Source organism: Cetorhinus maximus, chromosome 25 (genome assembly GCF_964194155.1).
Source record: "Cetorhinus maximus chromosome 25, sCetMax3.hap1.1, whole genome shotgun sequence".
Classification (NCBI taxonomy): Eukaryota; Metazoa; Chordata; class Chondrichthyes; order Lamniformes; family Cetorhinidae; genus Cetorhinus; species Cetorhinus maximus.
The window spans coordinates 4,223,202-4,239,184 of record NC_135903.1 but is presented as its reverse complement, the minus strand read 5'-3'; the positions used below and the strand labels follow the sequence as shown (position 1 = coordinate 4,239,184).

The following is a 15,983-nucleotide window of genomic DNA, read 5'->3' as shown; positions in this document are numbered from 1 at the left end:
AACATGCATCTGGTTAGCGCTGTCCTTGAAAAAATTGCTCCAATATTACAAATGTTGATTTCAATTTGTTTAAAAATGAATCAGGAAACTTTATCTGTAATTGTTGGAAGTTAATCTTTGGAAGCCAAAGATCCCAAAGGTCTTGCCCCCTTCAAAGAGTTGCGTATATACACCCTTAGGTCTCTCTGTTTCTGCACCCCCTTTAAAAATGGGCCATTTGGTTTATATTGCCTCTCCTCATTCTTCCTTCCGAAATTAATCACTTTCCATTGCTCTGGATCAAATTTTGTCCTCCATGTGTCTGTCTGCCCATTGCACCTGTTTACCTATTTTTTCCAGAATCTTTCTTTTAATCTTTCATGGGATGTGAAAGGGTGGTGGAAGTGTTTACAGCCCATCCCTAATTGCCCTTGAGGTGGTGGTGAATCGCCTTCTTGAACTACAGCAGTCCATGCTGTATTGGTCCAATCTGTCACTATCCTCACTGTTTACTGCATTTCTGCATTTTGTGTCACACATGAACAGAAAAGATAGGAGCAGGAGTGGGCCATATGGCCCCTTGAGCCTGCTCCAACATTCAACACGATCATGGCCGATCTTGGGCTTCAACTTTCCTGCCCACTCCCCATATCCCTTGATTCCCCCAGAGATCAAAAATCTGTCTATCTCAGCCTTAAATATATTCAACGATGGAGCATCCAGAACCTGCTGGGGTAGGGAGTTCCAAAGGTTCATGATCCTTTGGGTGAAGTAATTTCTCCTCATCCCAGTCCTAAGTGATTGTCCCCTTATCCTAAAACTGTTCCCCTGTGTTTTAGGTTCCCTAGCCAGTGGAAACCATCTCTCAGTGTCTAATCTGTCAATCACCTTCAGAATCTTGTACGTTTCAACGAGATTCACCTCTCATTCTTCTAAACTCAGGAGAATATAAGCCCAATTTACTTAGCCTTTCATCATAGGAAAATCCTCTTATCCCAGTGACCATATAGTGAATCTATGCTACACTGCCTGAAAAGCAAGTATATCCTTCCTTAAATATGGAGACCAAAACTGCACGCAGTATTCCAGCTGTGGTCCCACCAAAGCCTTGTGCAATTGTAGCAAGACTTCTTTATTCCTGTCCTCCAATCCCCTTGTAATAAAGGACAACATGATATTTGTTTTTCTAAATGCATGCTAGCTTTCTGATCTCCTTGTACGAACACACCCAAGACATTCTGAACATCAACACTTACAAGTTTCATGCATTTTTAAAAATATGCTGCTTTTCTATTCTTATGACCAAAGTGAATAACCTCACACTTCCCTGCATTATATTCCATTTGTCATCTTGCTGTTCAGTCACTTAACCTGTCTATATCACTTTGCAGCCTCTCTGTGTCCTCCACACAGCTTACCTTCCTACCTGACTTGGCATCATCAGCAAACTTAGATATAATACTCTCTGTCATCTGCAAACTTTAAAATATCCAGGTCTAATTCATTAATATACATCAAAACCAGCCAAAGTCCTCATACAGACAGCGCCACCTTGTGCTCTAAAAATTGCTTACCACTCCTTTCTGCTTTCAGCCCCATAGTCACTTTGCACGGTTACTGTCCCTTTAATCCCATAGGCTTCAATTTGGGTAACAAGTCTATTATGTGGTACTTCATCAAACGCTTCTTAAGAGTCCAGGTACACACAATAGCAACTACATTACCCTCATCAACTATTGGAAATCAGGATCTAATTCCTCCTGCCTGTACAAACAAACATTGGCCATTGTTAAATCGCGCAGTTCCCCGCCAAACACTTCCGCCGGGATTTTCTGGCCCCGTCAGGGCGGGACCCACCGTGGGAGATTCGGCAGCCCAGCCAAAAATCCATTGGCTTTCGGCGGGGCCGGACAATCCTGACGGCGGGAGGGGCCAGAAAATCCCACCCTTGGTCTTCCAGGACTTCGCAACACTTTGGCCGAAAATGGGCAGTGGATAAAAGGAGACTCAGTAATTTATAGAGCACTAAAATAAAAGCTAAATACAGCGGATGGTGGAAATCTGAAATAAAAACAGAAAATGCTGGAAAAACTTAGCCGGTGTGACAGCATCTGTGGAGAGAGAAATAGAAGTTAACGTTTTGAGTCTAATTTGACTCTTCATCAGAACCAGTCTGTTTCTCTGTATGGGGGTTGGGTATTCAGAAATTTCATCCTGATTCAATATGCTGGTGTGGCTTTGCAACTCTCCTCTTCTGTGCCGTGTGATGCAGACTGATCCAGGCTGAGTCTCAACAGAAAGAACCTAAAAAAGTTAAATACTTATAATGCACTGGTTAAAGCCTGCGTTTGCAAATGGATTTGAACATATATTGTGCAAATATTAATGGACGTATCATCACAATAAATCTTAAATTTACTGCTTTAATTCTAAAAAATTAAGTACACAAAAGTATGAATAACTGCTTGCTCAGTAGAACACGTGTCTCATTCAAGTCAGCTGTGTTTCAGTTCGTAGCAGGTTGCCTCTGAATCACAAGGTTCTGGGTTCAAGTCCCACTCAGGGCTTGAGTGCAGAAATCAAGGCTGACACTCCCATGCAGCCTCGAGGGAGTGCTGCATTGTTGAAGGTGCTGCGATGCAGATGAGATGCTAATTGAGGCCCCATCTGTCTAGTTGGGTGGATGGCACTATCTTGACAAAGAGCAGGGGAGTCCTGGCCGATACTTGTCTCTCAATTAACGTCAGGGAATGCTGGAAAAACTCAATCTGGCAGCATCTATGGAGAGAGCAACAGGGTTAACGTTTCGAGTCCACATTACTCTTCTCCGGAGCTACTAACTGAAGAAGTCATATGGACTCCGTTTCTCTCTCCACAGATGCTGTCAGACCTGCTGAGTTTTTCTAGCATTTTCTGTTCTTATTTCAGATTTCCAGCAGCCGCAGTATTGTGCTTTTATCAGAAAAAAAACATTATGTGGTCATTATCACATTGCTGTTTGTGGGAGTTTGCTGAGCACAAATTGGCTGCGTATTTCCTACATAACAAAAGTCACCACACTTCAAAAAGTACTTCATTGGCTGGAAAGCGCTGAGACATCTGGTGGTTGTGAAAGGCACTATATAAATGCAAAAGTCCTGATGAAAATATTAGCCAATCGTTCGGGTGCCCTGCTGTACATTGCAAGAATTGGTTCTTTTTGGAATCTTATAGAATTCTTACGGAGTTAGTAGGCACAGTACAAAGTGACAACTGACAAATGTGAAGTTATACGCTTCGGTGTGAAAAACAGACAGGCAGAGTATTATTTAAATGGTGATACATTGGGAAATGTGGATGCACAAAGGGATCTGGGTGTCCTTGTACACCAGGCAATGGAAGTAAACAGGCAAGTGCTGCAAGCAATTAGGAAGGCAAATGGTATGTTGGCCTTCATTGCAAGAGGATTTGAGTTCAGAAGTAAGGATGTCTTACTGCAGTTATACAGGGCTTTGGTGAGACCGCACCTGGAGTATTGCGTGCAGTTTTGGTCTCCCTACCTAAGAAAGGATATACTTGCCAATGAGGGAATGCAATGAAGGTTCACTAGGCTGATACCAGGGATGGCAGGACTGTTGTATGAGGAGAGATTGGTTCGACGGGGCCTGTATTCACTAGAGTTTAGAAGAATGAGAGGGGATCTGATTGAAATGTATAAAATTCTAACAGGGCTAGACAGACTGGGTGCAGGGAGGATGTTTGCCCTGGTTGGGGAGTCTAGAACCAGGGGCCACAGTCTCAGGATACGGGGCAGGCCATTTAGCACTGAGATGAGGAAAAATTTCTTCACTCAGAGGGTGGTCAACCTGTGGAATTCTCTACCACAGAGGCTATGGAGGCCGGGTAACTGAGTATATTCAAGGAAGAAATTGATAATTTTTTGGATATTAGGGGCATCAAGGGGTATGGAGAGAAAACGGGAATATGGCGCTGAAATAGAGGATGATCCATGAGGCACATTGAATGGCGAAGCAGGCTTGAAGGGCCGAATAAACTACTCCTGATCCTGGTTTCTATGTCATCTGGCAGAAAGGCGGCTTCTCTTCTCTCTCTGGAAAAACACAAACAGTCTCATGAAATGTTGAGGTCTCCTGGTTCAAGCTTCCATGTTCACATCCCTAAGTCTACAGGGCAGTGTCTTGTACCCTCTTATCTATACAAGTGGCTGGTAAAGGCTAACAAATGCTTCCCAGCATGAGGTAAGCTAAAAGGTGACCTCGAGTTAAAGTGTCAACAACCTGGGTACCTGTCCTACTGCCACTGGCCAGGGCTATTCCAACAAGTGATTACATACGAACATACAAATTTGGAGCAGGAGTAGGCCATTCGGCCCCTTGAGCCTGCTCTTCCATTCAATAAGATCATGTCTGATCTGATTGTAGCCTCAACTCCACATTCCGCATACCCCTGATAACCTTTGACTCTCTTGTTAGTCAAGAATCTAACTACCTCTGCCTTAAAAATATTCAATGACCCTGTCTCCACCGCTCTTTGGGGAAGAGAGTTCCAAAGATTCATGACCCTCGGGATAAATAATTTCTTCACACCTCCGTCTTAAATGGGAGACCCCTTATTTTAAACTATGCCCTAGTCTCTTCCACAAGGGGACACATCCTTTCAGCGTCCACCCTGTCAAGTCCCCTCAGGATCTTATACATTTCAATAAGATCACCTCTCATTCTTCTGAACTCCAATGGATACAGGCCCAGCCTGTCCAACCTTTTCTCTTAAGATGAGCAACCCCCTCCTGCTACCATTTCAGGTATCACTCGAGTGAACCTTCTCTGAACTGCTTCTAATGCATTTATATCCTTTCTTAAATAAGGAGACCAAAACTGTACACAATACTCCAAATATGGTCTCACCAATGCTTTGTACAATTGTAGCAAAACACCCCTACCTTTATATTCCATTCCCCTTGCAATAAACGCCAACATTCCATTTGTCTTTCTAATCACTTGCTGTGCCTGCATACTAACTTTTGCGGATTCATGTACCAGGACACCCAAATCCCTCTTTACCCGAGTACTGCAATCTCTCTCCATTTAAATAATTTGCTGCTTTTCTGTTCTTCCTGCCAAAGTGGACAAGTTCACATTTTCTCACATGATACACCATCTGTCAAATTTCTGCCCACTCACTTAACCTATACATGCTCCTTTGCAGACTCCTTACGTCCTCCTCATAGCTCACTTTCCTAACTATCTCAGCAAATTTAGCAACCATACATTTGGTCCCTTCATCAAAGTCATTGACATAAATTGTAAATAGTTGAGGCCCCAGTACTGATCCCTGTGGCACTCTACTCGTCACATCTTGCCAACCCGAAAAAGGCCCATTTATCCCTACTCTCTACTTTCCTGTCAGCTAACCAACCTTCAGTCCATGCCAGTATATTACACCCTACACCATTTTTCGTAGTAACCTTTGATGTGGCACCTTGTCAAACGCCTTCTGGACATCTAAGTACAGAACATCCACAGGTTCCCCTTTGTCCATGTTGCTTGTTACTTCTTCAAAGAAATCCAATAAATTAGTCAAAGATGATTTCTCATTCACAAACCATATTGACTCTGCTTGATTGCATTGAGGTTTTCTAAGTGCCCTGAGATAACTTCCTTGATAATAGATTCCAGCAATTTCCCTATGACAGGTGCTTAAGCTAACAGGCCTGGAGTTTCCTGCTTTCCATCTCCTTCCTTTCTTGAATAGAGGAGTCACATTTGCTATTTTCTAATCTGATGCACCCTTTCCAGAATCTAGGGAATTTTGGAAAATTAAAACCAATGCATCTACTATCTCAGCAGCCACTGCTTTTAAGACCTGACCTGGGGACTTGTTAGCCTCTGGTTCTAATAATTTTCTCAGTATCCTTTCTCTGGTGATTGTAATTGTTTTAAGTTTCTCCCTCCATTTCACCCAACAGCCTATATATCCTGGCGGGTATCGATCCCCCTGATATAAGAAGAACGGTAGCCAGCAAGAAAGAGCGACTCCGTCAAACATCAGACGAGAGGCACCCTCTACATGGTCATACACCTACACCCAGCCGCCTAAAGTCAAGGAAGAGCTTCATGAACAGTGTTGTTCCATTACAATCAACTCCATCTGAAGCCCGCATCGCCTTGTGGAAAGACCGGCTCGCCAGTCTCGAACAACCCCCAGTGATGGAAATTCTCCCGGATGAAAGCCTTCTCCCAGGAGCTGATTACAACTGGGCAACCTGGAAGTGCCTTAACAGACTTAGGACTGGTGTAGGTCATTCAAAGGTGTCACTAAGCAAATGGGGATATACAACCAGCCCGACAACTTGTGAATGTGGAACTGAGCCACAGACTATGCAACATCTCCTGCAATGTCTATCGCTAGAGGAACCCTGCACTGTTGCAGATCTTGCCGAATTCAACAAGGCGCAAAAATGTGTCCAGTTCTGGCTAGGCCACGTATAGACTGTGGACACGATAAGAAGACCACCTCCTGATTCACAATTATTTCTGGAATGTTAATTGCATCCTCTACAGTGAAGACAGATACAAAATATGTTCAATTCACCTGCCAGTTCCTTATTTTCCATTATTAATTCCCCATTCTCACTCTCTAGAGGATCAATGCTCACTTTACTTACTCTTACTATATCTGTTTTTATATTTCTAGCTTGATTTCTCTCATACTCTATTTTCTCTGTCCTTATTAATCTTCTCATCATTCTTTTTGCTGTTCGTTATATTCTGTCCAACCTCCTGACCTGCCACCCATCTTTGCGGAGTTATACACTTTGTCTTTCAACTTGAAATTACCTTTAAATTCTTTAGTTAGCCATGGATGGTGCATCCTTCCTTTGGAGTCTTTCTTTCTCATTGGAATGTATCATTTGAGTAGTCTGAAATATCTCCTTAAATGCCTGCCTCTGCATCCCTACTGACCTATCCCTTAACTTGGTGCCCCAGTTCACTTTAGCCAGTTCTGTCTTCATGCCCTCATCATTGCTCTTATTTATATTTAAACCACTAGTCTTAGATCCACTCCTCTCTCCCTCAAATGGAATGAGAAATTCAATCATATTAAGATCACTGCCTTCACTATGAGGTCATTAATTAATCTTGCCTCATTGCACGTTATCAAATCTAGTATAGCCTGATCTCTGGTTGGTGCTAAAATGTGCTACTCTAAGAAACTGACCCAAAAACACTATAAACTCATCATCCAGGCTACCTTTGCCAATCTGATTTGTCCAATCTATATGTAGGTTCAAATCATCCATGATTATCGCTACACCTTTCTCACAAGCCCCCATTATTTCTTGCTGTATATCCCATCCTACGCTGTGGTTACTGTTAGAGGGCCTATAAACCACGTCCACAAGTGACCTCTTACCTTTACTATTTCTCATCTCTACCCAAACTGAATCTACATCTTGATCCCCAAAACTAAGGTCATCTCTCTCTCTTGGACCAATGTCAACCTTAATTAACAGAGCTACCCCTCCACCTTTTCCCAGCTTACTGTCCTTTCTAAATGTCATGTATCCATGAATATTCAGGTCCCAGTCTTTGTCATCCTGCAGCCAGGACTCTGTAATGGCTATCAGATAATACATAATTATTTCTATTTGTGCTGTCAATTCATCTGTTTTGTTATAAGTGCTATATGCATTCAGATACAGAGCCTTTAGTTCTGTCTTGTTACTTTTCTGTAATCTCTAGCCTTATCTGCTGATGCACATTAGGTTTGTACACTCTGTCCCTTCCTGCCACACTCTGATCATCATTTCCTTTATTCCTACCTTGCTCTCTTGCCTTGGTGTCTTCTCTATTTAATTTATCACATCTTCCCAAACTTGATCCCTTGCCCCAACTATTTAGTTCAAAGCCCATTCTACCACCCTAGTCATATGACTCACCAGAACACTGGTCCCAGCATGGTTCAGGTGAAGACTGTCCCAACAGTATGGCTCCCACTTCCCCAGTACTGGTGCCAGTGTCCCATGAATTGAAACCTATTTCTTCCACACCAATCTTTCAGCCACAATTTAACTCCCTATTCTGATTTACCCTACGCCAACTTGCTTGTGGCTCAGGTAGTACTCCATAGATTATTACCATTGAGGTTCTGCTTTATAATTTAGGCTGTAGCTGCTCCTACTCCCTCAGCAGAACCTATTTCCTTGTTTTACCTATGCCATTGGTACCTTTGCGAGGTTTCTTGCTGGGGATGATGGCAATCTCCTCGCAGGCTCTTTTGTTGGTGTGGAAGTCATTGCCAAGGCGGGTGTAGTATTTCTCAATGATCACTCGGGCGGCTTTCTTGACCGTCTTAGTCCTGACCACGACCACTGGATCCTCCCCCTCCCATTACAAGTTCCTCTCCAGCCCAGAGCAGTTGTCCCGAACCCTGGCACCGAGCAGGTAACATAGCCATCTAGACTCCTGCTCTTGGCTGCAGAGAACTGTGTTTGACATAGGGTAAACAACCAGCCCCTAAAAATGAAGTATATTAACGGGTGCTCGGAGGTGGGGGACAGTCTTTGTCAGGCAGCTGCCTGGTCTTCAGATGGAGGAAGATGAGGGAAGATGGAGGAAGGCTGGGGGTAAAGTTTCCTAACACTTCAGCTACTGAGCAGAAGGCTGCTGCCAAAAGCTACATCAACACACTCTGCGCCATCTGTAGGTTTGTCCTTGGGCTCAGGAAACCACTCTTGCCTGTCACAGGCCGTATGCTTTCTGTATCTGTTTAGCTTATGCATCATATCTGAAGTTGCTTCTTAATAAACTACCTTCATATCACTTATAAGTTCTCGAGTGCCCATTTTGAGTAATCTGTGACCCTGAACCAAAGCCTTACAGGATTTCCAGCATTTAGGTTTTATTCTTAAGACTTATACTTGGTCACTCTTTACCCAGGAGCTTAAAAAAAGCGAATCCCACCCCCAATGACTTCTGGTAAGATAATAGTGGTAGCAATTTTCAGCTCTGTTGTGCCCTGATGCAGTGGACTCCCTCCTGGTTGACTTGTAATTGGTTTCCATGGTTTCCATGGCCAGGAGTTTTTGGATGGCGGAGTTTCCCATCCTGCCAGCTGAGGAGTTGGTGGCAAACACATCCCCGCCAATACTGACTGCCCACAGCCATTTCACACTCTAAGGAGCTAAGCTACCAGGAGAACCACTGCATGCCTGGGCACACTGCCCCTCACTTGGGAGGGAGCCCCATCTGTGGGATCTACCGGCCAATCTGATTGGCCGACAGCTCTCTAGCCCCAGCAGTTGCAGTGGACGGGACCGGGACTGCAAGCAGTCCCCAGAGTCCAAGTCCCAGGAGCCCAGGGCCAGGTAAATTTTGGTCTCAAGGTGGGAAGGGAAGGTGAGGCTTGGGGAGGTGGGAAGAGTGGGGTAAGGGTGTTGGTGAAGAGGCCGGAGAGGGAGGAATCACCCCCAAGTGGCCAGGCCTATTGGGCAGGGTGGGGGCGGCAGATGTTAAAAGGAGGCTGCTGATGGAGGCCCCTCCCCTGTCCCACTCGAGTTGCGCAGGGTCCCTTTTTGGGCTTCGCTCCTCATCCCACCAGCCTGAAAATTGAGACTGAGGAGGGGAAACAGGAAACGTTGAACACTGGGATGCTGGCAAATATTTTTATTTTAAATAGGGAAGGTTTAAAATGATTAAAATATGGAAAATAAAAAATGACTGTGGCTGACATACTCTTGTAGAGATCTAATTGGTCTATAGTGGCACCTGATTAACTTCGACCAATCGGAAACTTAAAGGATCACAACAGAATGAGACAGACTGCCGGGTGTTTACAGGTTTCCAATGCAATAAATGGAATCACTTACCACAGCAAAATCAGTACAAAGTCAGTCAAGTCAGCTGTGGGAGGAATTCCTGATCAAAAAGTACCATTTTCTCAATTTTCTCTTCTTGGTGGCGTATGGTTCAATGTTTCATCAGCAGCCTACCCTAGCACCTCACCCAAGTGATCACTCAGCGAATGTTGGCATGCTGATTAGCCTTGGAGTGCATCGCCATCAATCGTAATCCTGGTCTCGCCCAATGCAATTCCTGAAATCTGCCAATTCAGCAAAAACCCATCATCTTCTGCCCTTAATGGCTCAATACAACCCCCCACAAAGCACGCTTACTCGCTGGGCTACCAGAGGAGCTATGCTCTGAAGTGGTGCTGACTTTACTGGGGTTGATTGTGTGATGGGGTTGCGCTGGTGGGGGAGCAGAGGTTTGGGAACCTGCCAGTTCCAATCTGCATTTCCTGTGTCACTCATGATGGGATTTTGATCCCAGAACCAGCCTTATTATCCAAACCGACTTTTGATCCTTGGTGATGCTGAAGTAGAAAAGTAAATCGTCATTCCAGGAGACCAGCAATTGCCATATCAGCAAAGACGACTATGCGTAATTGTAGAATAAATATAACTTTATTCTTTTGCCAGTAGACTTCATGAAAAGTTTAACAGTAACTTCTGCACAGAGAAAGCCTTGTTATAGGAAATCTTACTGTACAGTCTGACTCGGTACACTAACACATCCATGAACAGAACAAGAACTCGCCATTAACAGTGGAGGTGTCAGGTTAATGATTCAACTAAATGTGTAACTGTACCTTTTAATTTGATAAAACCACGGGTGGCTGTTTTACAATAGAAAAAAATTGTGTAAAATATGACACTGAATTGGGCCACATTGCCACTTACAAACACAGAGACAGAGATGTGCTGTCACTGGGCTGGGAGGAAGGTGGGGGAGGGGCGTGCTGGAAGGATTTCAGTCACAAAGTAGAGCGACAAGATAACATCCGTGAACAAGAGGTAAGTACACTGCAGCCGGGGAGGGAAAACTTTCATCACCACCTATAACTCACAATGACCCAAACACTTATGCCCCATCAGTTCTGGGTCACAACCAGGAATACATGTCATCTTCCTCGTGTGCATTTCAATGACTGCAAGACATGACTGGGAAATATGCCACCTTTTCACTGTGCCAGTTTTGAGCAGTTTCAGATGTTTGGCCACACATGCCGTGCACTGAAAACTAATTTGTAATACTAACAATGACCAGTGAGTGGCACTATTTGCTCACATTTGCTGTGGTTGGTTACGCAGCATGGGAAAATAGGCTTGGGCTGAGACTGCGTCATTCAAATCAAGAGATAAAATTCAAATAAATATTATATATATATATAAAAACTTAATACTGAGCTGCGAATTCTCCTTATAACGAAAACTGGAGCCACTTAAGGGGAGAATTTGCTCAAAGATAAAACCTGCGCAAAAAAAGACTTTAAATCTGGTAAAGCATCAACCCTGCACCTTCCTAAAGCTTTTTTCCTGGAATAGGCACCGGACTGGGAAGAGGTAGGCTGAATGGCTAGCGTTGGCTCTTTTTCTGCTGTGTTTTCCAGAGATTATTGAACAGATATAAATTGTACAATTTTAGGGCGCTTTCACCGAGAAGCCCAATTGAGATTGTCCAAACTTTCTGTTGAAGTGTAAATTTGGACACACTGTGTATCATTCTTTTATTTAAATCTTGTGAAACCCATGAGTAGCGGAGGGGGTAGTGGTGGGTGGGGTGAGTGCAGTTGCTGAGTTGTCTCTACAGCGATGGTGCAGGAGTTCATTGAGGCACAGGCAAGGTATGGATTGTGTTGGATTTCAGATCAGGTGAGTTTGTCTGCTCTCTCAGAATCCTACATGGAGCTTCCAGGAGTTAATGCCTATTGTACCGATGTTGGGCCCCTGTGTACCTTGCTGCTGCTGTGCTGTGGGTTATGCTTCAGGGAAAAGACCTTTGACTTGCAACAAAACAATATAACACCACCGCACCCCACCACCCCATCCACAATGCTGCTCCACGAATGATGGTCGTTCATCCCAACTGGGTCCACGGGAATGAGGGCCTGTGAATTCTCTTGTCTCTGACTGCAACTCTCAGGTTCCCCCCACCCCCTCCCTCCCAAAAATCTGGATTCGGGACATGTGTGGAAAAGCAAGCTTTCTCCTTTTACAGTATCGAATGCTCGTGGTGAGAGGTGCCTATGTTAAGCTATCAAAAGGAAAATTCAGCCTGAGGGCTATCTTTCCAGCCAAACCCAGAAGCCAGAGCATCTCTTCGGGCCAGCTGCATTTGTGAATCGCACCCCTTGCCTGTCTGGTGCCAGGCCAGTGTTCCTCAGTCAAGTAAATATGTTTTGGTGTCTGCCGGATAAATTTATTTATTTAAAAAAAAAAGATGCCTCGACTGACTCTCATCCCAGGCTGACAGCCCAGCGATTCCCCCCCCAGTTCTGAAGATACCTTTTAACCTTCACAACTAAACAGGGGACCTCGTTTCCTTATCCTCCTAGCTTTCCGCCCTGTCAAAGTGATTTACGTTCTGTCACCAGCCGAAGAAATCCCATCATCTGAGACCTCAACATCCACAGAATAAAAGACCTTGATCTTTGTTGGAAACAGACTCACACACTGTGAGATCTTGGGCCTGCGATTGGATTTCTAATTTTGACAAAGGGTCGGAGGTCAAAATAATTGCCTCACAACTGATGTGATAAAACTCATCAATAACCTTTCCTCCCCGCCCCCACCCAATCTCATGGTCCAATCTTTCTAACAGAGGAACCCAGGTCGATTGAAAATGGTTTCAGTTTATTTGGCTTATTTTTTTTTATCAGTTGTACACTTGTTCAAATACTTAGCCGAATTGTTTTCACAATTTGAGAGGGCTGTTTGATCTGCATCAGTTTGCCATCACTTTAACACTCACGAGGCCAGTCAGACCTGATAGTGCCATACTGGTCTGGTTTGAATTCGGCATGGACCAAAAAAATCTGGAAATAAAACGTTGGCACCAGTAAAAGTGACCATGAAGGGGTTGGATTGTTGTAAAAACCCAACTGGTTCAACTCGTGCTCTTTAGGGAAGGAAACCTGCCGTCTTTATCTGGCCTATATATGACTCCTGTCCAACAACAATGTGGTTGACTCTTAACTGCCCTCTGAACCAACCTAAACAAGCCACTCAATCATATTGAACCTCTACCCAGCGGTTCAAGAAAGCTGCTCACCATCACCTTCTCTGGGCAATTAGGGGTGGGCAATAAATGTTGGCCCTGTCAGCGATGCCCTCATTCTGAGGAGGAATATAAAAGAATCCAGGTTTGTGCCTTGTTGGAAGAGTGGTTTGCCCAACTTGAGTCGAGATTTGTGAGTTGGCGAGAGAGGTAGAGAGCAGACGAACAATGAGCTTTGAAGGAGTGGTGTTTCACCTCAGCCCATGGCAGCGCACTTGTATCCAGTTAGGCCCGTTTCACTCTTAAGAAATGCGCATGGCTTCAAACACGGCAGCCTCAAATATCAAAAATTCCAATGCAGTTTTAAAGCGTTAACTATAACGAGATTTCTGAGAGTCAAACAAGGTGAGGTTGAAAGGTGATCGATCATTCTTTCGAACGAACCATCAGGACATCCTGAGCACCATGCAGGTCTATGTTCACAGTACACCACGGTCAAATCCTGAGAAACTCAAATTCCTTTTTGCCATTAACACCACTGGATGTGACTGAACCTCCTGTGCAAACTGCAGTCAAATTAATCCGCTGACAACTTCTCAGGTTGGTATATATGATCAGCGAGGACAAGGAAAGGTTTGCTGTCTAAAACGTTCCCCAGCCCCACCGATACACTTCGCCATGGTTAAGAGTTGGCGCACGATCTCAAACCCAGTCAATTAAAGCCCAAAGATACAGGATCCTTCTCAGTCAACAGGTCTGAGCTGTAATTGTGACCCCTTTTTCGGTCCCAGAACAGGGATTGGGCACCATCCAGTCCAGTCTATCTCCTTCACAGCAAGGGGCATGAAGCATGGCCCTGACCTGTGATTGCACATGCACGTACATACATGGCTCCCTTGCCGAGCAGTGGCCTGGGAGGGATATTTGAGACCTACACAGTACTTCAGAACAATGCTCTCTCTCAGAATAAATGTGCTTAAAATGAACATCCAATCAACAAAGGCATAAAAGAAAAGATTGGAAACCTCTTGTGAGTACATTAAACAGAACAGCATATTTACAGACATCCCTAGTGTAACCTAGTTACCTTCATTATCTTCCAGCTTGTATGCAACTCATTTCAAAAATGTAATGACACCATCATTCTTTTTCCTTCCTCCTCTGGTAAATCCAATTTAAACAGTTCAACAAAAATAATCAGTTAAATGTTTCATTCATATAAACTTTTTTCTTTGTTCAAATTCCTTGTTTTCGGATGCTACTGAATTTTGCACCGGTGATCCAGTCTATCAGCTAGTATTATATGAGATTATGAAAGATAAACAAAAGGAGAGGAAAAATATTTCAAAAAAAAAACACAAAGGGTCTTCATCGTTCTCTCCTAGCGTTAAATCAAGCATGTTCTAAACCCAGAAGCTGAAGGCTTGCAGAGCGGAGCAGAGTCTGCTTCAAGAATAGTTGATTCTTATTGCGGAGGGGTGGGTACGTGTGTGTGTGTGTGTGTGTGTGTGTGCGTGTGTGTGCATGCGTGCGTGTCTGTGTGTGTGTGAGAGTGTGTCTGTGTGTGTGTGTGTGTGTGTGTGTCTGTGTGTGCATGCGTGCATGTCTGTGTTTGTGTGTGTGTGTGAGAGAGTGTGTCGGTGTTTGTGTGTGTGTGTCTGTGTGTGTGTGTGGTTCATCTCTGTTGCTCAGCACAGCCCTGAACTCAGTGTCCATCTCAGTTAAGCACGTTTGAAAGGGCTTCCAGCGTGGTTAAGCACAGTGTGTTAAGTTCCAACTCAGTTCCAACCGCCTTCCACAAGCTGCAGAGTATGTGGCAAGCAATACTGTGGCTCTCCTGTGAACACTTCACCTTTTACAAACACATCAAACGTCCATGTGAGTGAGAGTCCGACTCACTTGCTCCTTCTCCTAAAGCTATGGTGACTGAGTGTGCGGGCTGCTGCTGGCGGAGCTGGGGGACATGCTCGGGCTGCTGCATGGACGGGCAGCACTGCTTTTGCTACAAGGTGAGGAGGAAGGATCGATGCCGTCGGAATTCTCCAGCATTTCCTGAATGAGTGGTGGCATGGATCCGGGAATCTCCATTTTGAGGGTGATAACCCGCTCAGCTCCTGGGAACACAAGAGAGAAACACGACCATGAAACTGAAGACACAGAGAAAAGGGGCTGCAGCAATTTATTACCAAATATCAGGGGGTGGCACTGACCCAGTCAGGGGACTCCAGCAGGACAGGATTGTAAATGAGGCACAAGTAATTGAAATAAATGTTTTCTTCTTTCTCCTGTTCAGTTTTCTTGCATTTTGCAATCATTGCACTTAATAATAACTAAATAGTCTTTATAGTTTTTTCCTCTTTCCAATCCATAAAGGGATTTGATGTTTTCTACATTAAGGCACTTTGTAAACGTGAGTGGTTGTTTGTTGGTGATAATGACGACAATGGGGTGAGACCATGGTCCTGAGTGGATGTTTAATTGTTACATCCAAACACTGAGAGAGAATAATGGGGGTAGGGTTTTTGATCATGCCTCCAATTAAGTGATAGTGAGCTGTGCTTTATTAGCAACCCCTGAGCATTAGTGCACTGATGTTATTTGCTTCATATGTATATACATACATATATATATTTTTTTTTTATTCATTCATGGGATATGGGCTTCGCTGGCTAGGCCAGCATTTATTGCCCATCCTTAATTGCCCTTGAGAAGGTGGTGGTGAGCTCCCTTCTTGAACCACTGCAGTCTATGTGGTGTAGGTACACCCACAGTGCTGTTAGGAAAGGAGTTCCAGGATTTTGACCCAGTGACAGTGAAGGAACGGCGATTTATTTCCAAGTCAGGATGGTGAGTGGCTTGGAGGGGAACCTCCAGGTGGTGGTGTTCCCAACTATCTGCTGCCCTTGTCCTTCTAGATGGTAGTGGTCATGGGTTTGGGAGGTGCTG

At 44.3% G+C, this 15,983-nt stretch overlaps 1 protein-coding gene across 16 annotated transcripts in view; it reads right to left on the bottom strand.

Annotated features, from left to right (window-relative positions):
• Positions 1-10,425: 10,425 nt before the first annotated feature.
• raraa (retinoic acid receptor, alpha a) overlaps positions 10,426-15,983 on the bottom strand; it is a 534,959-nt gene continuing 529,401 nt past the window's right edge. For all 16 annotated transcript variants that reach the window (XM_078529303.1, XM_078529300.1, XM_078529314.1 and 13 more), the window contains one exon: positions 10,426-15,151. In XM_078529303.1, the coding sequence (XP_078385429.1) occupies positions 14,955-15,151 (197 nt within the window). In that variant the 3' untranslated portion in view covers positions 10,426-14,954. The remainder of the gene's footprint in view (positions 15,152-15,983) is intronic.